This window comes from Pan paniscus, chromosome 1, assembly GCF_029289425.2.
Source record: "Pan paniscus chromosome 1, NHGRI_mPanPan1-v2.0_pri, whole genome shotgun sequence".
NCBI lineage: Eukaryota > Metazoa > Chordata > Mammalia > Primates > Hominidae > Pan > Pan paniscus.
In genome coordinates, this window is record NC_073249.2 from 83,696,964 (window position 1) to 83,721,984 (window position 25,021).

Sequence of the window (25,021 nt, forward strand, 5' to 3'; positions counted from 1 at the left end):
GACTATGTTGTAACAGAATAAAAAGTACATCCACTCAAAACCAAATTCCCCAGGAAATATGCCACAGTAAGCCCAGTGTGTAGCGGGGGAGAGCAAGAACAGTCTGCCACTGCTGGGAATACCTGCCCTCCAATTCTAAGAAGGAACTCAAAGGCCAGCAAGGACTGGTCACAACCAAAATGTAAAACAAGATTTAGGCAACACAGAAAATAGATGTATTGTGACTGAAGAATTGTCTTAGCCCTTTGCTTGGTGGCATGAAACCGACTCCAGTATGGTTATTTCACGAACCCAATGAGCAGATTGGGTCTCTGCACAACCTCTGACCCACTCAAAGAACATGTACTCCCTTTTGTACAGTAAGAAATGGCATAGAATTACCTGGGAGCTACTACCCCCCAGCTGCAAAAGCATATGTAGCAAAATGAGCTCTCTCTGACTTTCTGCATCAGGTCAATTCCTTACTTAGTGTCTGCCAACCATGATACACTGCAGCTATTCCCAGCAGTTACCAAGGACATGACAAGAAAAAAGGCTCTTGCAGCTGTGGGGTCACCTCCTCCCCAGGCAGCCAAGCCCTCCCTTCACTTCAGGCTGGGGCTGACTGGCCTAGGAGGTACTGTGGGGGGGTCAGTAGGAGGCAGTGGTTAGTGTCTCCATGTCCCCATGTGACAGTAAGGGTGCTGAGATGTTAATCAGCACTAGCTTGACAATGCAATTCCCTTTAAGACAACTTGTATAAAACCCTGCAGGATCTTCTGTCACTTCATAGGAGGAAGAACTTTATGTCAAAGAAGACCACTGCCTCTTAGCTGATGAATAAAGCAGTCTCGTTTCTTTAATTATTAAATTCTAGTGCATTATTACCAAGCATCATCCCTGGTACCCGGAGCGAAAATATGGAGAATGCATCAACACTCTGCTGACTAGACTTCTGCCCTTATTGGGGTCCAGTCCAGTTCTCCATGACTGGTCTTGGAGCTGCTAACTCATTAGACAGCCTGAGTCCTCTCCACTCTAACTTCCTCCAGCGCTGTGTAAGGGTACTTTGGGAGGCAGTATGATACAGTGGCCAAAATCAGGGACTTTGAAGTCGGACAACTCTCAGCTTCACCTCTTGCAATCTTTAGGACCTTTGTCATGTACCTTAACATCTTTAAGCCTTCATCCCCTCGTGTGTAAAATGGAAATAAAAATTTATCTTGTGGAGTATTTTGAATATTGACTGAGATAATGTACTTAGCACAATGGTTGTAATAGAGTAATACTCAAGTATCAGCAATTATTATTAGCAACAGTCTACAGCAGGGGGTAGAGACACTGGTTCCTCCTCCTCCTCCTGTACAAGGTCAGAGACAGCCAGGAGGAGTAGGTAGGTGCCAGAATGGCAAGTTTGCCAAACTAAGCTGTGAGGCTTCCAGGCTGGACTGGAAGGCAATGGGAGAGCAGTGCATTAGAGTGTATGCCAGCCTGTAGAACAACTTTCACATTCAGATGGTTTCCAGAAGATGACCATGATTTTCTCATGTTATGATTTTCTATGCCTAAGTGATGAATTGGCTGATGCCTAGAATTTAAACAACCCCTTTGTTAAGTAGAAATTCTATTACTATGATTTCCTAAGAAATTAATATAACCTTTAACTTTGCCTCCTTTTGCCCTTCTTTCCACCAGATACTGCCTTCCAAGTACATCGAATTTCAACCATCATTTCTTCCCAAAAAGCAAACCTTATTCACATTCATATTTCCAAGAAAGTGGTTCTTGTAATGGAATTCCTCTAAACTGCTGATTACCATCATCTAACTAGTCGATGTCTCTTTGTGGTCTCACAACTGCCTTTTTGAGCTTCCTGTTCTCAATTGGGTCAGCCATGGTTGTATTTAACTTGTTTTGGCATGGCTTTGTTATTTTTATTTTGGTTTGTTCTCATTTAATCCTGAAACAGCACAGCATAGAACTTTTTGCCCTGAATTCCCCCTGTGAACTTCCCATTTTGCCCAAGTTGACTATGTTAGTAAGCAGTGAGCACCTCTCCAGCTTTTGAAAAATTCATTCAGCCTCTTCTTTTCTTGTGCATGTCTTCTGCTTTGCCAGGTCAAGCTGGGAACTGCCTGACTTGAGGGAAGGGAGAGTAAAAGCCATCAGTGACTCAGATGGGGTGAGCTACCCTTGGTACGGGAACACCACAGAAACTGTGACCCTGGTTGGCCCCACCAACAAGATCTCCAGGTTCTCCGTCAGCATGAATGACAACTTCTACCCCAGTGTGACATGGGCAGTGCCTGTGAGCGACAGCAATGTGCCACTGCTCACAAGAATCAAGAGAGACCAAAGTTTCACGACCTGGCTGGTGGCCATGAACACCACCACAAAGGAGAAGATCATTCTGCAGACCATCAAGTGGAGGATGAGGGTGGACATTGAAGTGGACCCTCTTCAGCTCTTGGGGCAGCGGGCCCGGCTGGTGGGCAGGACTCAGCAGGAGCAGCCCCGGATCCTGAGCCGGATGGAACCCATCCCCCCTAATGCACTAGTGAAACCCAATGCCAATGATGCCCAGGTCCTCATGTGGAGGCCCAAGCGGGGGCCACCTCTGGTTGTGATCCCTCCTAAGTAGAAGCAGACTGGCCTGACTGTGTGTGGATCACACGCCTCTGAGACATGCAGTGAGGGTGCCAGGGGTGGCAGGAGCCAAACAGAGTTTCTGAGCCAAAGCAGACCTCTTGGTTTGCCAGCCTTTGCAGCCACTTTTGAAGAGTAGGGCTGCTCCTTGGGTGGTAGAACCATAATCCTTAGGAAAAATCCCTTCCTCTTAGGAATAAAGAAATCACTGATTTGACAGACTTGCTGTGATTACCATGCAAGTAGCCATATTTTGGAGCTGACCAGGATGATTCTTTTATCTGAACTATTGACCATTTCTTTCCTGTGAGATGCAGGAGATGGAAACGAAATTAAACAGTGCCTGTGGCAAATGCTGCTTCCCAACCAATTAGAAGTAGGAGTGAAAACATCCACACCAGGTGGTCGTAAGACAGACTCCTGCTGTCTGACTGGAGGGTGCTGGGGAAATGGGTGGTGAAAGAATGGGTGATGGGGAGAGGAAAGAATAAGGTTTTATGACACATTAATACTTCTGCATTTATTAGTTGATAATCAGATCGACACACTCAATGGAATGAATGCTTAGAAAACTAGACAAATACTGATATTTGCTCCTTTCTGAGGGAGAAAGCCTCCTTGGAACTGTCCAGGGTGCTGATGTGAACTAACGGAAACACTTCATTAGTTCCGTCTACCCACCTCTTTCCAAAAAGATTGCTTATTCAGAGTATTTTTAATGACAGTATTTGGCTTTGTAATTCCCATATTCTGCAGTAGTTATGATATTTGGGGCCCTGTCCATGTTTTAGTGAAATCCTAACTTGATTTTGTTTACAGCTGCTTATTCTGTTCCCATGATTAGCCCTAAATTTATATTTAAAAAGTTATAAGCCATGAATCCATGTAAGGTTCAAGAACATTTCAGCAAGTAAGAACAGCATTTTCATTCTGTTTCTTTTGAGTTTCTGAATGATCTGAACATATAGAATGGACACATATATGCATAGAGACACACACACACATGCATGCATGCACACATGAAGGACGCATATAGCATAATTACTAGCATATTTGCCACCAGTGCCTACATATCCACCTGTAGCCTTTCTATGTACATACGCTGTATATTTTTATATATATTTATTTTAGCTCTATTTCACAGAAACTCAAACTTGAACATTTGTGAGAAACTACTTCCTAAGGCTTTAGAGCTCTTTAAAGAAAATCTAAGCTACTCATGTTAAGCAAGCCTGTATTGCTAAGATTTAACCAGTAAAGATGAGAGGTCAGTTTTCCTTTAGTCAGGCCAATATACAACTTCTTTTTGAGGGTTTCCAGTCTTTAAATGAGGATTTTTGCAGTTCTAGCTTGAATCACCCTTCCTCCCCCACCTCAAAAAAAGAGCTTTTCCCTTTATTCTCAATAATTCAACCATATATATGGTTGTATATATATTTGTTTGTTCACCACCCCCTTCCATGCAAACTAACTATAAAACTTTCACATTGTCATTGTGGATTTAATAAGTAGACACTGCTAGCTTAATTTCAGAGGGAGAAAGTTGAAGTTCAAAGCAGTTTTACAATCTCATGGTTGGCTCCAAAGAGCTGTCTTCTACTAGAGTTTGTGGATAGAGAATAAAAAGCAGGAGGGTTTATTACTTTTATTAAAAATTCAATTTAGTCTAATTTATTTCAGATTCTAGTCCCAGGGGATGGTACTTACTTACGTAAGAGTGCTAACAGATCTACTCCAAATTATGTAGTGTTAACCTCACACCCCAACCATCAACTACTCTGTTATAGATTAGTTATTGATGGCAAGTTATTTATAACAACACATTAATAATAGATCAGTGGCTCACAGAGGACCTGGAGACATTCATTTAGAAATAATTCAGCTGTTATGTTTGGAATTCTCTGTCCCTTCCCATGTTTCCTTGTTTTATTTGGGAAAGGCAGCCTCAGAGAGCTCCATGGCTAAAGTACAAAGCAGCTTATTTTCCATGCTGACACCACAGGCAGCACTCTCTCCCCCAGACTGAATTAGACTCCACCCCTATGGGATCCTGGGGAGTGGATACTGACCCTAGAATCTAATCCATGTGGCCCCACTTTAAGAAAACCTGGTATTTTAAACTCCAAAGTTGTAACAAACAACAGATTAATTAGAATTTACATTACAAAATGCTATACAAGATTTATGTTTGCAAATTCCCCTAGTGCATAAAATAAGATATGACTTACACAAGTATATTTACAAATAACTTTTTCAGAAGCATATCTATATATCTAAAGCAAGGTGTAGCATACTTAGCTAGACTTGTTTCCCATGAAAAATCACAGTTTTTCAGAGTTTTAAAAGAAATTACCCCCACAGCAGTTTTCTGGGAAGTTGTATAATGACAAAATGAAAAAAATGGGAAAGTGCTTATGAAAGTTAAAAGCACCGTATACATTGTGATTATTGTTATTGGTACCATTGTGAACTCTACAGTTGGGTGTCTCAGCTCTGAAGTCAGCCTGGCAGAATGCTCTATTGCCCTTTAGCCAATTATTTTCAAGTTACTGTTGTTTTACAAGGAAATGACCCCTTTTCTTCCTGTGATTTGTGGATCATTATCTTTCAGCTTAGTCAGGATATTGCCAAATGAAAGTCTCTTGTACAAGAGAGAATTAACCTTGAAATCTCTGTTGAGGCCACCTCTGCCCTCCCATCCAGCCCTCCTTCCCCTCAAAGTGCCTGGGCCTGACGCCAGATGCCATCAGTTTAAAGGGGCTCATTTAGTGCCTTGATTAAGTTTTAGTTGGGTGGTCTCAGGACTTAGACACACACACAACACATGGCTTCTTGGTGGCACTAGAGTTTTGAATTACGTAGGAAAAAGCATTTCATCAGGTCTTAAGTTTTCTTAATCAGGTCCTTTGAGATCTTTTACTCCATGATCCCAAAGGAAATTGAGGCCTCGTTAAATTAGGTCATCTATTCAGAATGGTATACCTAGCCAGCCGAAGAGCCAAGAGAAGGCCCCGTCTCCCAAATTTCATCCACAACATGGTCACACTTAGCTAGAACTCACAGCCTCTTGTCTCCAACCAAAACATTATCATCATCCCTAATCCATTCACCCACAAACCAATGAGTCTAAAACTAGAGACAATTGGATCCGTCCTTTAAAGAACAAGAGGAAATCCTTGTTACTATTATGTAAAAGAAAATTTGAATGTTCCAGATTCCCTTTATCTGTGACAGCTGTTTTGAGGTTGAACCCTTAATATGGGCCCTTCGCTGCATGCAGTTTACATTCCTGGGTCATTGCTGTAGCTCACATACCTAGCCAACTGAAGAGCCAAGCACATCTCCCGAATCTCATCTCACATGAGATGGGGGCACATGAGAGGGTTGGAGACTAGTCCCCTACCCACCTCCCATTCTGTGGACCTTTTTACAACTCCCTGTTTCCTGGTGCTGGAATGATATCTCATAGGTCAAAAGCATGTACTAAGCAGCAATTCTGATCAGTAAAATAAAAGAACTATGATTTATAGAGTATTTTTACAAAAGCCTTCCACATGCATTTTCTCATCCCCAGTCTTATGAGTGTAATACTGATGAGTATTATTATCCCCATTTTCAGATAATAAATTGAGACCAAAGAGGTTAAGTGGCATATCCATGAGTACACAAACAAAATGTCAGGAGCCAGGATTGAAATGGGGCCTTTTGGCTCCAACTTCCATGCCCTTCCACTATCCTGTTCTGCCTCTCCTGTTCATCCCTGCCTAGAGGGCACAAAAGAAAAGGAAGGAAAGGAGAAAGCTAGTCCCTTTCATCTACACTGTCATGTAGTCTCTCCCAATCTATTAAATGGACATACTAAACATAGGAGAACAAACACTGCTTTCTTATGCAAAGAAACCCTTTGGGAGGTTATCCCAGAATATAATGCCTGACAGGGGCTGCAGTATGGGTGAGCTAGCTGTCACTCAGCAGCTCTTAGCGGAGTACTTAGTAATTGGAGTAGGAAATCTGCTCTCCTGGCCTCAGAATCCCTTAAGCACCACAAGGCCAAAAAGGGGAAGGAAAGCATGCATCCTGCAACTGAGGTCCCAGCTGAACAAGGCCCTGCCACCCGCCGTCCCTCAACATGGCAGGAGCAGCCTTTGGGGTGTGAGCAGTGGAAACAATGGCTTTCCAAGCCCTGGTTAGCACATTGAACGTGCTTGTTAGAACTGAGGGCACAATTAAACATTGCAAGAGCCAGCTCCCAACTGAGTTGCAAAGAAAGATGTAAACACACACACATACAGAGACCTACCACACTCACATACTCTTCAAACTGAAAAGAAAATTAATCAAAAACCCAATGAATGTCTGAACTCTATAATTAAGCCTAAATGATCCTTAGATAGAAAGGGAGCTGAGTGAGCAAGCTCTGTGCACACAGATATTTTTACCCCAGAGTCTTATTGCTATTAATTTCTTTTGAGATCTTGAGTACATCTGGTTCCAGTTTCCCTGGTAGGACATCTGCCTATGGAAGGCCATCAGAAGAGTTGCCAGATGACAGGAAGGCATCTGGGGAGATGGAGTGTCATCCCCACCCAGGTCAGCGGTGCACCTGCCCATGACAGAGCCCATCACCAACCTTAGGGTCCTAAAATTCCCTTTATGTATAAGTGCTTTACAGTTTATAAAGAGTTTTTCATTTCCTTTGTGTAGAACGAGAGGCATCTCTGTTCAAGATGGAAAGTCTTAGTATTGGCCTGATCTGTCGTTGTTATTAATAGTAACAACACCCATCTGATTAGTATGTTACAGTTTACATAGTACAGACACAAATATTTTGCCATTTTATCCTCAACAATCCTGTAATATTTTGGCATTATATCACCACTTTATGAGGAGTTTGAAGCAGAAAGCTCAAGTGACTTGTCCAAGGTCACACTAAATTAGTGGTGCACTAAGAACTTGAGCCCTCTGCACACAGATATTTTTACCCCAGACCTTTACTCCATTGTCACAGAACATTCTCTCCCTGGTTAAATGCAGGCACCCTCCTCCGCTTGTCCAGCCACTACTGTTTCTCAGGCAGGGCTGACTAGCAAAGAGTGCCCTAACTGATCTCTGGATGCACTTTAACCAGACAGAATAAGCTCCACTGAGGAGTCAGGGTTCAGGTGGCCCAGGCTGTGCCTTCAAGTGGTTTCTCTCCTATCCCACATTAGAAGGGAGGCCCACTTGGGTGCTCTGAGGTAGAAGGCCAGAACCTGGGACATCAGCATTACTTGAGATCTTGGAGGTCCTGCTGGTAGCTGGACTTGAACAAATCATTTAACTTTTCTGAGACTTGGTTTCCTTCTCTGTTACCTGAGATATTAATACAGCCCACCCAACATCACGATCAGAAAGACAAAGTAGGACAGTGTCTGAAAATAGTCCAAATTGCCTAATGTGCTGCCTCATGTAAGATATTGTGACTTGAGTAGAATCACAGGGCCTGAAGCTGATGGCAGGCCCTCTGGCCTCATCTACTTGGGAGCCCAAAACCATCTCAGGAGAACTCACTCTTACTGCCAAGTGAGGGCTGGCCCCTGCGGAGAGTGGGTCCCATTTCCCCCAGCCACCTTGTTTGTTCAGGGAGGCGTGAACCCTGGTGGTCAAGGAAAGAAAGATTTTTGCATAGCACTCCAGGAAGCAGCTCTAGAAAGAATGTGTAGCTGGAACTCCAAGCGGCCTTTTGGAAAGGAAAGGAGGCTGGAATGTCAAGTCTAGGCCAGACTTGAAATCCCAGCCCAATTTGCCTAGTTTAAACCTAGAGAAGCCAGCCAGGAACAGCTGCATTTTTCCTGTTATGGTCTCAGACAAGAGATTCAGAGGAAAATATATATATATTCAAAGTTTTATATGGGTCTCTACACAGTTTTTGATGTCCCAGATCTTGGCTGGGACCCCACAGTTTAACGGTGTTATTTCAGATTTGGCCGTGTGGGTGCAAATAAAATGAAGAAATAACTTTTGTACCCTACAGTCCCCAGGCTGTCTCACCACACTGGAGGCATATATGATGATGGCTTCTCTCTGCACCTGCCCGAGACAGCCCCATTCCCCATGGCCCTACATGGACCAGCCACACAGTTCACCTCAGGGCTGCTTCCCAAGGGCTCCCTGTCCCCATACCCCAAACTGTGCCTCTCCCAGCTGGGCCTGGGAATGGCCCCTAAGAGAACCTAACCAGCTCTTCTCACCAGGACAAATGTGAAGCCAGGCCTCTGGGCAGCAAGCCATGTGGCCAAGCATAGGAGCCCATCCTCTGCCTCCAGGCCCACATATGTCCTTGGCTAACCCAGAAAACAGGTTGATCCTCAAAACAGCTGAGTGCTGGGTCAGAAATGCCCGGGAGAAGGGAAAACACATTAGAATTACAGCAATGATGGGAGAGGCCAGAGACACAGAGCACAACCCAATGCCACATGGACCTTACTGGGGACTATGAGGAATACAGCCAGTGCCATGAAGTATTTGGATAGTGAGATCGCTGAGCCTAGGGCCAGCATTACTAGGAACAGAGAGGAAATATAAAGGAGGAGAGATTGTTTGCTTCATGCCAGTCCTGGGACTGGGTGAGCCAAGCAGGCACTAGGATCCAGAATATTTTTATTTTATTATTATTTTTTCACAGAGCTGGAGTCTTGCTATATTGTCCAGGCTGGTCTCATAAGATCCAGTGTTTAAGAAGGCACTCACTGTCAGGCCATGCACAGGCCTGGGAGTAAGTCCCTTCTTAAATACTGGATGCTGTACCCACCTGCCCTTGTGCAAGCGAGCCTCCTTCAGTGTTTATCCTAGGCACCTGGCTTGCCTCCCCTAGTCCCAGCCCTGCTTCATGCCCACCTCCAACTCACTCCTCTCTTCACAAGAAGATCAAGCAGGGAGGATGTTGTGGTATCCCTCTGAATACTTGTTCTGTCAACAAGTCTGTAGTGAGTGTCTTCTATGTGTCAGGCTAAACAGAGTCCTGCCATCAGGGAGACAATGCCAACAGGAAGTTTTGGGAGCTGCCCATTTTCCCCCTTGGGCTCATCCATCAGAAGGGAGCCCAGAACCTGGGGAAATGGCTGCTTAGTTCTCTCTATCCAGTGCATCAGCCAGTGTGCCTGTAAGGAGATATTGCCTTCCTGGCCCAGGGGCTCCATGAGGATGGGTGAGGTTGACAGGGAAGGACTTCTCTCGAGCACTTTGAGCCCTTTGAAGGAAAGGCGCTAGGAAAAACCTACAGCCACGTCAGTATGTGCACAGACACTGGGGATGAAAGAAACAGCTGGTTATCTCTCCATCTGCTCTTGTCCCTTCACCCTGCCCTTCAATTAGAATATTCCACACAGACGTGATCCAATGAAATGTTAATTGGAAAAATAACAGGAAAGATAATACATGCACTTCAGGCTGAGAACTATTTCATTAAACTGGGCTTTGAAAGCAAGACAGCCAATTAAATTATTTCCCACTTCACTCCCTCACGTACCAGAAACTATGGAAAGCTATTACTTCTAATCAGGAAAGAAAGAAAGATGCTGCACATGCATATCAGATGAGCAGGGACTGAGAGGCTACGCCACCCATTTCTTTGTACACGCACATGCACACGCATCAGGGAACTAAAGACTCATCTGTCTCACCTGAAAAATTTCCTAAGTCTTCTGAAATAGCAAGAAAGCATCTGTTCCCAGGAGCCACTCACAAAATCAAACAAAGGAAAACGCCTTCTTCAGGCACGTTCATCAGAAGGGAAATACGGCATTTGCTGTGAAAGAATAAGCAGCTTTAAACTCAGTTGGATTCCAAACCTTCTGCAGCTTGACATGATCCTGTCTTTTTCTCTTCAGTAGAATTAGATCTTTCCAAGCCTGCTTTCTGTATCAAATGCAGTGTTCATTGGCACAGGGTGGTCTCATGGACCAGAAGACCTGAGACCCCTGAGGCCTGATTTTGGCTTGATGGTGGTCTGATGCAGGCCATCTTTGGGATCTTCACTTTTCCATCTGTGAAATGGGAAGAAGGCCAATCTCAGTGCCATATTCACCCTCAAAGTTTTTAGGCTTGTGAGAGCACATTTGATGGAGAGCTCTGGGCCTTCGTGCCTTGCCTTAGAGAAAACTGATAGAATCCAAACGTGCATTTAAAATATTTTCTGGAGAAAAATTTTCCTCACCCAGAGACACCCTTATTGTATAATAAATATAACAGAAATAATATAGTGAAATAATGATGACATAAAGCAGTCATTGTGGTGATGTGACTGGCACACAGGCATCTCTCCAGTATGGTCCAGGAGCAGCAGGCAGACTCAGGGTGTCTCAAGGCCTCTGCACACGTGCAACCACATTGTGCCCCACTCATTCCCCTCTATCCCTGCTGTGTCTGTCATTCTATGTCACACAAGGTATTGAGGGCTGGCAAAGCCTAGCACAGTCAGTGCCTCTGACCAGTTCTAACCAATCTCATTATTGCAGGAAGGGGAAGTGGCACCAAAGAGCATGGCAGCTATTCCACAGCACAGGGAATGCAGAGGAACACTTTCTAGAATGGCTTCTAGGCTGTTACGTCCCCAATTATATATGTAATGGCGCATTGTCTTCTAGGCTGTTAAGTCCCCAATTATATATGTAATGGTGTTGTCTACTGACTTCAAACAATTGGAACAAGTTTTTTTTACCATCTACCTAAGAATTGAAATTTGGTTTTCTCCTAAAATTGAAACCATGCATACAATCTGAAAAGGCAACATGTTCATTAATTTATAATCATAAAATTTGTGTCATTATAGCAGTACATCCCTGTAAGCAGACAGAGCATATCAAAAATTCAAAGATACCAAACAGAAGAATGATCAAGAAAAAAAAAGAGAAGGATGCCTGATGCTTGGCTTTACCCTAGAGCAACTCTCTTCATATGTTCAAGACTGCTTTTTTCTAATTTTAAAACTTTAGTTCACCCACTTTGTTATGGCCACAACTATTACATGAGAACTTCAGGTTGAATAACTGAATAACTTCAGTTTTCTCTAATGTTGCATATTCAAGAAGTAAGTTTTATCTCATGTGATTTGGACTCTGGAATAAAACAGTAAGTTTTAGCTCAGTCGTGGTGTGACCCCCTTGCACAGGAATGTTGGGTGAGCTACAGAGCTCTGGTCACTCAGTGATTCTTGCAAGTCCCTTTGTGCTTTGGATGCTAAAAAACAATGCCATTGGGGGTCTCAACTTCCCCCCCATTTCTGAGGATTGCCTGGTGACTTGCTAATGGGTTACACATATAAATGACCTGTAAACCTTTAATATTATTTTAGTTTTTAATCTTTTTAAAATAACCATATGAAAGTTATATATTCTCTTTATAGAGAAGTGCATATGAAAATAAATACCAAAAATTTTTTGTAAAATTTCAGGGTCATCTCCCCTTGAAATCTATTAATGGAGCCCAGATCATGACCATCTGCTTTTAGGGAATGACATTTCTTTGATCACTGTCTTAATGCCCGCTTTATTTACATGTTTCCATGTCCACATACAGGTCTCCTAGTAGGACAAGGAAAGCCCAGCAAGCACAACCACATGGCAGAGACTGAGAAGGAGGAAGTGAGCAATGGCTGGCGGCTCCAGAAGCTGAATCCCTGGACAGCTGATTTCCCATTAAAATGTGTGCCATCCTGCCTACCTCCTCGCCTTCCTCCCGTCCCGTGACCAGTCCCTCCTACCCACCCTCCACGAGCCATGTGGCACTTGCCCTGGGCTGACTGGGCTGCCTCCTTAGCCCATGGGGAGCTGTGTTGAAGTGAGAGTTGTGCCTGCTGTATCTTTTTGTGTGTGGAAAGATGGGGTTCATTCAGATCCCAAGTCCTTTCCCCAACCCTCAAAGTGAAGCCTCCTAGGGATGAAGAGCTGGTCAGCCTGGACTTTAAATACCTAATGTGGCCCAGCCTTGGTTCCCAAACCCTGCCTTCCCTCCCTATGCTTTTGGGTGGGAAACGGGGGATTTGTATCTCCCTTCCTCCTCCTTCTCCATGTGGGTGGCCTCTCTAGGTTTCTCTGTGTTCTCTGATCCTTGGAGAGCCAGAGCCAAGGCAGTCATCTTGTTCCCCCTTCCACAGCCAGGCTGGGTGCCTTCAGGTGACCAGGGGCAGAGTGTAAGTCACCAGGATCAATGGGGTGAGGGGAAAACCACCTTAAGAGGGAAAAAATGGTGTGCATTGGTTTATTTATTGGTTTATTTATTGGCTTGCTTACTGATGTATTTATTTATATTTATTATACAACACAAAATCCATTTCCATTTTTTAAGCATCAGCCCCAGAATTTGTCTTCCTGGGCCCATAGAGCACAGTGAATTATTTCTCTTTGAAGCTTCAGAATAGAGAGGGAAATTTTTCTCCTTACGCCCAAACACCTCCACCTCAGCCACATTTTCAACCAGACATGGGATTAGAAATCACCAGCTAACAAGGCTGTAAAGTCACACAAATCAGCAGAGGCTTGACTGTCTAGATAGCCCTCAGAATCCGGCCTCCACCCCAACCACCTTGCACCAGTCCTCTCATTCTCCTTTACTCAGGTGGGGATTGACCAGCCATCTTCAGCCTAACAGTGCAGAACAAAACTTCTCATTCTGCTCTGATGTAGTATTCTAACATCAGATGCACGTTAGAATCATCTGAGGAGCTTAAAAAATATCCATGCCTGGTCCCCTGCCCAAACCAATTATAGCATCGAAGGGTAGATCCTGGGCATCGGAGTTTTTTAAGTTACCCAGATGACTCTAATGTGAAAATAGGGTTGGAAAGTTCTAGTATCACCTCTCCCTTGCCCCTCCCCACCCAGATTCTTTCATCTCTACTTCCCAAGCTTTCTCTGGAGTCCTCTTCTCGTTCCTCCAGCCCCTTCTCCTCTCTGCACCTTCCCCATCAGCTCAGCCAACCATAGCAGATCCCTGGAGAGGGGGCAGGTCCCATGAGTGGTACTCTGAGGCTGTTTCCTGCATCCAGCCTGGGGGCTGCTCCCAAACAATTTCCAGCTTTTCTAGGAGCAGAAACCTACTCTCTGCAAGATTCTCTGTTCACCTGCACCTTCTCCAGGTTCCCAAACTCCAAAAGTTTAAAGGGCACTTTGGCAACATTTCTGTCTCCAAGCCCCAGTCTTGATGGTATGGCCCATGTAAGTCTTATAACCCAAGCCTTGGCCATTTCTGCAGAGCCACCTGAGTTGAATGAGGATCTACTGTTAACAGAGAAAGGGGTCACAGTGCTCCCCCAGCAAGTCCTTTTTCCAACAACGAACCTCCTCAGCCATCTAGGATTTGGATCCACAATGCAGCAGCTACTGTGCATTCAAATCCTAGATGGCTGAGAAGAGGCATCTCACCCTTCACATCTACAAGATCTCCACTGCTGGGTATGAGTAAATGTGTGTGTGAGTGCGTGTACACGTACATGTGCACACACTGTCTACATACAAACCATCTAGATCTATAGAGATGCCAGGCTTCACTTTACATGTGATTACATTTTACATGAAAACAGTTGAGGGCTTTCGTTATCTTTCACTTGATGGAGTTTCACTGTATTATGTTCATCATGGGCCCCAGTGAACTCCATATCAGCTATATACATAGAATGTATAATATATACAAACTGTTAGACACACTACACACACACACACACACACATACACAGAAAGCCTAGGGAAACCTGTGATGTGGGTAAGTTCATTTTGCCATCCCATCTCCTCCATCTAAGTAATTTCCCGGGGCAAGCATTGTTTCACACACTCCCCTCAGCTGCCCAGCCATTCCCTCTCCAGCGTCCCATACCACCAAGCCTTCTTTCCCCATCAGTCCAAATGTCCCTGCCCTATGTCCCATCTCTCAGGGTCCTACTCTCTGATAGGTGACAGTTCAGTCAGTGGGTGCTAAAGAGTCGAGTGTTACCCTTCCCAGGTGACATTTACGTTTTAATAGGGGCTACAGATAATGCCTTAATCAGAAAGAGTGGCTGTAGTGGTGGGAATTTCAGGCACAGAAGTGGGCCAGTAAGGGAGATTCTTTTATATCAGGAGGGCATTTTAGAGCCCCCGAGTCATACCTGTCTGTAAGCGCAGCCCTTCATAAGTGCATGAGCACAAGCAAGCACACTTACCTACATTATACCCTCCATAATTTTGAGATACCTCCCTTGCATTGGCCCTATCTTTAAAAATGAGAAAAAAAAAACCAACAAAAAACAAAAACAAAACAGGGAACTAGCTAAATTAATTTAGATCTCACTGGGAAACGTAGCCTATTTTTTCACCGGCTGCCAGCCATCTGGCCCACCCCACCCTGTTCAATTTCCCTTCTGCTCTTTATCTTTTCAGCTATGACCGACTATATCAGTTAATTTACTTGTACGTGTCCTCTCTGCTGTCTCCTTACCCTGCTCCCCTACACCATGTATTTCCTTCCTTTACCATTTCCTCCTTGGAATTGTGCTGTGTTTCGTTGTCCTGGAGGACAGAAGAGCAGGTTAAGGCATGAGCAGGTGTGTATCACTTTGAAGAAAGAGAAACCAGGTATTCTGCTACAGTTTGGAGAAAAACCCAATGAAGGAAGAAATGAAAGCTGGCTCTGCAGAGTGCCTTAAAAATGACTTTAATTAGGAAATTCTGAGTTGTCGGTCTTCAGATGTTACATAAACTCAAACAGATGTTGCATTTCACTTCTCTGGGATTAAAAAAAGTTAAATACAGTGTGTATTCAACAACAACAACAAAATATGTTTTCTCTTTAATTTGGTCCTCAAAGATGCAGTGCCTGGTTTTCTACAAAACCTGGGGATGGCCCCAGGAACAAGCAAGCTCTGGAACATACAGAGGGCAGATGCAGGAATCCTGCCCAGCTAGGAAAGCTCTGGCAGGCTAAGGCATAATGTTGCCATCAAATTTGGTCCAAAAGACAATTCTAAGATGGGAAAAAGCATGGACAACTGTAAGGGGAAGAAAGGGATCCTCACCCTTCTCCCTAATGACACGCTTTGGGCTTAGTCTTTTGGGGCTGCTATAACCAAATATCCTAAGTTGGGTGGCCTATAAACAACAGAAATGTATTTCTCACTGTTCTGGAAGCTGAGAAGTCCACGATCAAGGCTCTGGCAGATTCGATGACTGGGGAGGCCCTGCTTTCTAGTTCGTACTTGGCACCTTCCAGCTGTGCCCTCACATCGTGCAAAGGACAAATGAGCTTCCTTGGGCCTCTCTTACAAGAGGTCTGTCTTCATGACCTAATCACCTCCCAAAAGCCCCACCCCCTAATACTATCACCATGGGGGTTAGGATTTCAACATGAATTTGTGGGGGATACAAATATCGGAACATAGCACTCTCCTCATCTATGATTCGGTGCTGTGAAATTGGGAGAAAGAGAACATTCTAGAATCAGAGGATAAAGTTTGCCCTTCCATCTCTTTCATACTACCATTTCTTCCTGGAACACCCTTGACCAGATTCTGCTTTGCTTTTGCTAAATTATTTTACTTTAGCTTAATGTTTGCCACCTAGGATCTGATCAAAACAGGTCATCTTAAAGTTTGAGTTCCTGAGGCAGTTAGGTTTCTGGAATGTTGCCTTCTCTCCCTGAGTGTTGGTATATGTAAATGGTCAGACTCATCCAGGCAAGAGTGGGAACTGCAGGGTTGGAAGAGAGGTCTTGAGGTGTACTTGGATTCTGAAAACTGTGGAGGTTGACAGGACTGAAGACCTAGCCTATCAGAGCCCTCCTCCTGCCCGTCCCCACCACCTGCACTCTGATCTTTCCACAAGATATATGACCCTTCTGTGGGGTCCACAGTTTTAAGAGGGCTGAAAGTCACTAATTCACATTCATTCATTCATTCATTCATATTCTCTCTCTCTGTCTACACACACACACACACACACACACCAGTCAAAAGAGGGAGAGCAAGGAGACCCAGATATTGAAATAAAAAGTGGTAAACAGTGGTTATCACTCCTGGAAAAAAAATTTAAGAAAAGGGCCTCTGTCATGCATGTCATGGGGTGAGGGAGTATTTTTAAATATACATATGTCTAACCTAAGACCCCTCTACCCTCACCAGGTGGCCTGAGCAGCACATGCTCAACTCTGGAGCAAGCAGCTTTGCAGACACATTTTAGAAAAGGGATTCCTGCATCTTCTCTATCAGAATGCATGATCTCTGGAAAGAACAATTGGCACTTTTTTCTTAGTTCATTCATTTCAAGAAATAAATAAGGAACTGGCAATTGCTGAACACACTGCAGTATGTATGTGTGTATATATACAGCACAAATGTATGAGTGAGGGTTGGTAGAATATAGTGACAGTTGAGGCAAACTGAAAATACACGTGGTGTTTCTTTCTCACTTAAAAAAAAACTGTAAGTTCCATGTTAACTTGGAAAAGTGAACAGGGATGTGTCTGATTTTTTGAAAACCAAATTGTCATATATTTAACGAAGTTACTTGGGGGAGCAAAAACAATATTCAAACAAAACTATATATTTATTGTTACCTACATGAAGAAATGGTATAGCCTGCCATGTTACATATATGGTCACATTTCTTTTATTTTTGAAATTAATTACCTGAACCATCTTATGTTTTGTTAACAGAGAGCACAGTAATCCCTTTTTAAGGTTTTCCCAGCCCATCTAATTCCAATTTCTCAAAAACCCTGGGTCCTGAACTCAGTCCCAAGAGATTCAAAACCCCAAGCAGAAGCCGGGCATACTAACCTATTCCTGCCTTCCCTGCCCACTGCGTAAAGGAAGATGGCAGTTCATTGCAGCCAGGAAGCCCAGGACACAAGTTATCACCTTGGTATAGCTTCTGGCATACCAAGTCATTATTCTCAAAGCAGAATGACGCCAAGGGGCCAATACTGGAGGCCTGTCCAGAATCATTCCTAAGTTGTGCTGAAACAGACTCCCTCACAAATCTCTTAAGTGTGTTCATTACACCCAAGTCAACAACCTAAACCACTGTCCTCCCCAAGTTGGTGACCTGCCAATTTTCTTGGGCTCCCAGCCCAGGTGTGGGCCCCCTTGGAGCTCCCATGGGAATCCCTGTTTCAAACCTTGACGAAGAGGAGCTGAGCTGTCAGTTCCTTGCCTTGCAGAAAGTTCCAGCTTCTAATGAACTTTTCCACGTCCTCCATGCCCTTCTTCTCCCTGAAGCCCTACATTTTCATAGCTAAAGATCACTGGAGTGATCTGCAGAGCAAAAGGATGTACTATTTCAGCAAGCACTTATGTGACTGCCATGTGCCAGACTTTTAGATGCTAGGAACTCCTCAGCAAACCAGACAGACAAAAATCCATCCCTCCTAGAACTTCCATTCTAGTGAGAGGAAAGATAGACTGTAGACATAATAAATAAAGAAATTTGTATGTTAGGCAGTGAGAAATATTATGGGAGAATTAAAAAACAAGAACAGATGAGGGGAACCAAGAGGACAGAGTTGTTTCCTTTATGTCTGGGCTATACCAAGAAGCAACTATCAATTATTACACTTAATAAAGATAATTTTTGGCCTCTCCAGGCACCTCCTTTATGCATTAACAGGCATCCTATTCCATTAGAGGCTTCACATCTACGCTTTATACATTTCAGAGCAGAATCAGGTTTATCATCTACTGTTTTTACCATAATCCATGGAGAGTCCATTTACTGCAGCTTTGAAAAATAAAATGACGTTCTCAAGTTCACACAGCTGTTAAATATTACAGTGAGGATCCCAGTATGGCTCTTTTGACTTCATCGTATGATTTTCTCAATGCACTTGTAAAAAGCACAAAACATGAAGCTGGAACATCTAAAATAGAGACCCAGCATTGCCTCTTACTAGGTATACAAAACCTTGAAATGTTCCCTGCAAACATAAGACTGGATGTGACCGGGTATGGTGGCTCACGCCTGTAATTCCAGCACTTTGGGAGGTCAAGACAGGCAGATCACTTGAGGTCAGGAGTTTGATACCAGCCTGGCCAACATGGTGAAACCCCATCTCTACTAAAAATACAAAAAAAATAGCTGGGCCTAGTGGCATATGCCTGTAATCCCAGCTACTCGGGAGGCTGAGGCAGGAGAATCTCTTGAACCCAGGAGGCGGAGGCTACAGTGAGCCAAGATAGCACCACTGCACTCCAGCCTGGGTGACAGAGTGAGACTCATCTCAAAAAAAAAAAAAAAGACTGGATGTGAAATTACATTATAAATCATAAGGCACAGTACAAATGTGAGGCTTTGGGGCAACTCTGCAGGCTGTCTCAAAACTCCACTCACCTATCATCTGTGTGATTCATTAAGTAAATAAATATAATTAAAAGTTATTTTTATAACACACTGCACACAACTCCCAAAGCAATCCTTACTCAAGTTGGAAAAATTAAAACAGTATATATTTTCTGTCTGTAAACTAATTATCTGATTCAAATGGATTCAAAGCAAGCCCACTTCTAAGGTGTTCTCTAAAAGCATGTGCATAATTACAGTAAGTGTATTGAAGAAGCACCAACACGTGGCCTTTGTGACCAGCCTCTGAGCACTCACTGTACACAGTGCCAGTGTGGAGAAATGGCCAAGCATGTGATGGTTCCCAGGGGTGTAGAGGTGGCTGTGAACAACCAGTTGGATTTATTCCTGTTTCAGGCCTCTTCCTGTTTGTTATCCTAGTCATTGGAGAATGCCCACCAGTGAACAGAAAAAAGTGTCGCATTGGCCTGCAAGGCAGCTGGTACCGAGTCCATCAGTCTAAGCCAGTAAATAAAATTGAATTCTGCTTAGCAGATCTTAGAAGGGAGATCTTAGGAGGTACAGACTATAAGAGGAGAGGCATACTCTACTTTCTGAAAAGCTTCTGAAGCTTAGCTGCCCAATCCCTGTGCTTCTACAAAGGGAAGGTTCTTGCCCTCAAAAAAAAAAAAAAAACTACAAAAATAAAAGTGTACCTTCAGAGAGCTGCAAATGTCGCCTTCTGTCTTCTCCCCTGCCACACAGCTACAATCCTGGCTCTGAATCCTAGCTACAATTGTAGCTCTGAACCCATGGTCAGAGTGGGAGACTTTAGAACAAGGAAAGACTGGTAGCTCCTCAGCCATCCACCCAGCCTGGGGATGTGGAAAACTATCCTATCCCTGCCTCTGAGGCTCCTCACCAAGATTCCAAGAGAAATTGGATTAAACCCCCCAAAACAAAGATATCTTGATGAGCCTAGGTTCAAAATGAAGGGAGTGAGGAAGTCTCATTTTCAGGAGGAAAGATAGAGAATGAACCAAGATAGAAATGGAGTAACTTCAGGAGTAAATAAAAAGGAGATGAAGGTCAGGTGTGGTGGCTCACGCCCATAATCTCAACACTGTAGGCAGCTGAGGTGGGAAGATAACCTGAGCCCAGGAGTTTGGGACCAGCCTGGGTAATATATGGAAATCTCTACCAAAAAATTAAAAACCAGGGGTGGTGACACATGCCTCTAGTTCTAGCTATTTGGGAGGCAGAAATGGGGGGATTGCTCAAGCCCAGGAGTTTAAGGCTGCAGTGAGCTATGATCTTGCCACTGCACTCCAGCCTGGACAACAGAGCAAGACCCCATCTCTGAAGGAAAAAAAAAAAGATATGAGGATGCTAAAATCATGATGATCGTAGTTTCCAAACCAAAAATGTCTGTCCCTAGCCTGATCAAGACATAAAATAGTTTAAATCAAATCTATCCCCCAAATTCTAGAATGTGTCTTTGTTTCAGCTCAACAGCTAGTCCGTGGTAATTTTTCACCCTCGTAAGACTATCTACATTGAAGATGAGGGGAACCAGTTATTTCCCATCACTGAGGAAAGATAAATGGGCTCCAACTGAAGCCCTAGGGACCCTTTGTTAAGATTCTGAGAGGATGAAAAAAAATGGTACCTGGTGGAGAATTTTGAGTTTTTTCTGTTCCTGACATCCCTTTCCCACTCGGAACAGAGGAGTCCATTAAGTCAGTGGCAAATGCAGCAGGGTGAAGAGTTCATCCCTGGGCAATTCTGAGTTGACTCTCCACTTCTGAATTCCAAAATATTAAACTGATGGCAGAAATGATCCCCCAAATCATACTTCTTCCAGAGATCCCAACCCCTAGAGGAGCAGTGCCCCTCAGTGGGAAGTAGGAGAACTTAGGGCGCCCATGACCAGGCTACATTTCAAGGTTATCAAGAGGTGGCCTGCAGTCTGATTCTCTTGAGTGTTTAATGATACACAAATATCTCCTCAATGTCAAATAAATAGCAGCCATGAGGCTGCCATCCACTTGTAGAGCTAAGCAATTTAGTTTAAAAGAAAAGTGAACAGGCCTAGCTCCCCAAGAGTTAAGATCCAATATGTCCCCTGACTTCCATGCATCTCTCTTTCTCAGATTCAGAGATTCCTACGCCCTCTCAATTGTATAAAGCCTCATGGCTTACCAAGTTTTGACACATATAGTGGTACTTCACTTCATCCTATCAACAACCCTGTAGGTGTTACTAGCCCTGATTTACATATGAAAAAACAGTCTCATAAATGTCAGAGCTGGGGCTTGAGTTGAAGTTTCCCAATCTTGTCTATCCGGTGTGCTTTTCATGGCTCTGGTGTGGAAGTTTAAAGCTGAGAAAGAAGCCTGCATATTATGTAGCCATGCCATTTTTCAGAGAACACTAAGGTCCAACAAATAAGTCCATTAGCTTAGCCACATAGCTTGTCCTGAGCTCAGCAAAGAGAGACATCCTCTGCCCCTGCTGTTAGCTAGCTGGGGTCTTGCCGACTCAGGGATGGAGAGGCTGCCACCCCAAGGAAAGGCCCTTGAGAGAGGACTGAGGGTGGGGTGAGTTTCAGCCCAAGCTTCTCCCTCCCCTTTCAGGTGGGAGAGAGGCAGGGAATGCTCCAACTTATTCCACTGGGTTTTGTGCCTCCATCTGTTCTGCTTGCAGCAGAGATAAGCCCTCCAGGCAGTGTGAGCCTCCAACATAAGAACCTGCCACACAGCTACAATCCTAGCTCTGAATCCTAGCTACAATCCTAGCTGTGAACCCATGCCAGGGGCATGGAAGGGCTGAGGGGCTTCTGGGCAGTAACAGTAAGTCACCTATTTCATGTGTGGCCTCAATTCCATGCCAAAAGGTACCACAGAAATGGGAGTGCCCCAGAAAACCACTTCCCTTTAGGATGTGAGACCCCTATGTTTCCCTCTTTCTAAATACCATTGAAGCCCCAGGGAGTATCAGTGATAGTCCACTGATACACCAATTCATCCACCTACCAGCTCAGTCAAAAACTGGGCCCCTCACCACACGCCTCTCTAGCTGAAGGCTCCTGCGCCTTGGGAAGTAGGTGCTGAGGTAGCTGTGTCAGGGATCCTTCAGAGTGTCCAGAAGCCCTGCTAAGGTCTGGAAAAGACTGAGGGGCACCTCCCATCCCCAGCCCTGAGGAAATCCCCCTCACCTGGGCCAATTCTAGGAAGGTTGACTTCAAGAGAATTCTAGGCTGATTCACATGCTCTATGAAGAAACACATTTTGGAAAAGAGGTCCAATCCCAGACCTAATCCCAGCTGGCCCTGTGTTCTTTTCTTTCCCAGGCTTTCCCCTGACAGTTTGCTACTTACTGTGTTATTCTATCACACAGTCCCATCTCCCCTAAAGATGGAAAAGACACCAGGAGGTCTCAGGATGGATGGGCTGAAGCTCATTGCAAAGTGATTGCGTGTGCATGCACAGTGAGTCCAAGTGCTGAGTTACTTGGTGACCACTCATCCTGGGATCTTAGAGGCAGGGAGGCTCCTACCAAAGTCGCAGGAAAAATAGCATGAAAGCTGACAGAGGGCTCCAGCTCAGTATTGCCTCGTTCCCTCCTGAATGAAAGATTTTTCTGCTGGTGAGCTCACTTAGGCAGAAACCAGAAGCTATGAACAGGGAAATTCCTGTATCTCTGTTTAGCTCCTTTGTTACCAAATCGCACTAGGAGGCAGGAACTTGGAAAGGAAGGCAGCCCCTCAGAGATTCAGTATAACAAACATCTACTGTGTTAGGCTGTTGTTGCATTGCTATAAAGAAATCCCTGAGACTAGGTAATTTATAAAGAAAAGAGGTTTAATTGGCCATAGTTCTGCAGACTGTACAGGAAGCATGGTACTGGCATCTGCTCGGCTTAGCGGGAGGCCACAAGGAGCTTTTACTTATGACAGAAAGTGAAGCGGGACCAGGCATCTTACATGGCAGAGCAGGAGCAAGAAGTGGGGTTTGTGCCACTCTTTACTACAACCAGATCTCGTGAGAACTCAGTCACTGTGGTAAGGACAGCACCAGTACATGAGGGATCCTACCCCAGGATCCAAACACCTCCCACCAGGCCCCACCTCCAACACTGGAGATTACATTTCAACATGAGGTTGGATGGGGACACATTCAAACTATATCATCTACTATACAGGGGATGCAAAGAGGAACACAGCATTGCCTTCCCAGCCCCAAGTCTCCCGAATGACTCTGTGAAGATGCCTGTGACCTAAGTCTGGTAGAGGGACATGAGGCCTCTAGGAAAGAGGAGAGTGGGTCTTAGAGTCGACGGAGCAGGGGCTTGAAAACCAAGCTGAGGAGTTACCCAGTAATTTCTCTTGTGATCCACAACCAAGTAGACGCGAAGAATGGGCCCAATTACCTCTCTTCATTTCCATTATTCAGCCCTCATAAATATTCATTTACTATTTATTCAACAAATATATAAGGCACACCTACATATACACATACACCTACGTAGGGCACACCTACGTAACACTTATGTGACAGGCACTGCTCTAGGTGCAGAGGACACAGGAGTGAACAAAGCAAACAAAACCTTCAGGAGCTAGCATTCTCATTGGGAGTTGGGGAGTGATAAAGAATATTAGTACATAAACTATATGTCGTGTTAGTGTAAGTGCTGTGAAGGAAAATAAGGCAGGAAATAAGAATGCAGTTTGTTGAGGAGCTTAAAATAGGGTGGTAAGAGAAGGTAGCAGATGAAACACAGACTTAGATGAAGAGTCATGCAGATACCTAGAGAAGGCACTTACCAGGAAGAGGAAATGAGCCCTGCAAAGGACCTGAGGCTGGATCGAGCCTGATCTCATCAAGAGCTGTAGAGGCTCAGTGTGGCTGGAGTGGAATAGGCCTTATCCTTAAGGTTCAGCTTGCCAGGGGCTCATTTGAGTGCCCTTCTGAGTTTGAAATGACACATCCCACAGGTTTTCTTCAGAAGCGGGGATGTTCTGGCTGGATAGCCAATTTCCCCATGAAGATACTTCAAACTAGTAGTTCCTAGGTCTTCAATGGAGGTAATGAGTTCAGAACTCTTATTCAAGAAAGGAAGGAAGGGAAAAAATAAGGAAAAGTAATTATAGGACACTCAGAATATTGGAAAGACTGTGGATGTGTAGACAGAACTAAGTTCTGTGCACATGCTGTGCTGTTCTCGTCAGGCCTTTGCACAAGCTGTGCCCTCTGTGGATGCCCCTTCCTCCCCTTGCCCCAGCTCATGCTGCAGGGCTCAGCCATTCCGTCTACTCACACATACCTCTGCACTCATGTAACTGTTCTGCAGTTTGCTACAGTTCCTGAGGCCAGGAGCAATACTATATCCCCTGGACTTCAGAAGAGATGTCCATTGAGCAAATGGAAATGAGATTCTAGAATCAAGAGCCTAGAACCTGTGCTGTCAGGGCAATTGTTGCAGTCGCGTGGAGGAAGCATCTACACAAGGCAAAACAGTTCCTTTTTGGAGTTACTTTTCCTTCTCTTCGGCTCTGTGAGTTGACAGACAAGGCTGGCATAGGGCCCTTGAAACAGTCAGTCAGTCCCGTTCCCCGTAGGTTGGGACTTGAAACGCTTGCAGTGGAGCGGCACCTTCCCAGGGCTGGAATCAACTGGACACAACCAAGCTCCTTGTCTTCATGAGGACCTTGCAGGAGTCATGTGGCTGAGCCTCTCCTGGGGAAGGAGGAAAGGGTCCCATCACTGGTACTAAGTCCCCGTAAGATGAACCCAAGCAGGAATCTACATCAATGGCATTTTTAGGGACCCAGAGGAAATGTTCCTTGGCTTTGGCTGCTTATCTTTTGCCAGAGATTTCAGCTGTGACATTTGCTACCCCAAGGGTCCAGAGGCTTGCTCTCAAATGCCCCTGTCACTAAAGGCTGTTTTGCAGGAGCCAATTACCAGGGTAAGTCACACTTGAGTGAGAAAAGGCAGTGGGGCAGGTGCAGTGACAGCCTCCTCAAATGCCCACGGAAGCCCACCTCAACATGGCACCTTTCACACCTCATAACTCGCAGCTCCGGCTTCTGCCTCTCAGTATCACACAGAAGC

The 25,021-nt window shown here is 44.6% G+C and overlaps 1 protein-coding gene across 3 annotated transcripts in view; it reads left to right on the top strand.

Moving 5' to 3' along the window:
• The window catches only part of FAM78B (family with sequence similarity 78 member B), a 110,126-nt gene extending 93,202 nt beyond the window's left edge, over nucleotides 1–16,924 (top strand). The window contains exons 2-3 of one of the 3 annotated variants that reach the window (XM_008978419.6): nucleotides 2,098–3,029; nucleotides 12,181–16,924. In XM_008978419.6, the coding sequence (XP_008976667.3) occupies nucleotides 2,098–2,620 (523 nt within the window). In that variant the 3' untranslated portion in view covers nucleotides 2,621–3,029; nucleotides 12,181–16,924. The remainder of the gene's footprint in view (nucleotides 1–2,097; nucleotides 3,030–12,180) is intronic. The other 2 variants (XM_034939542.4, XM_057302241.2) reach the window with 2 other exon arrangements.
• The last annotated feature ends 8,097 nt before the right edge of the window (nucleotides 16,925–25,021 follow it).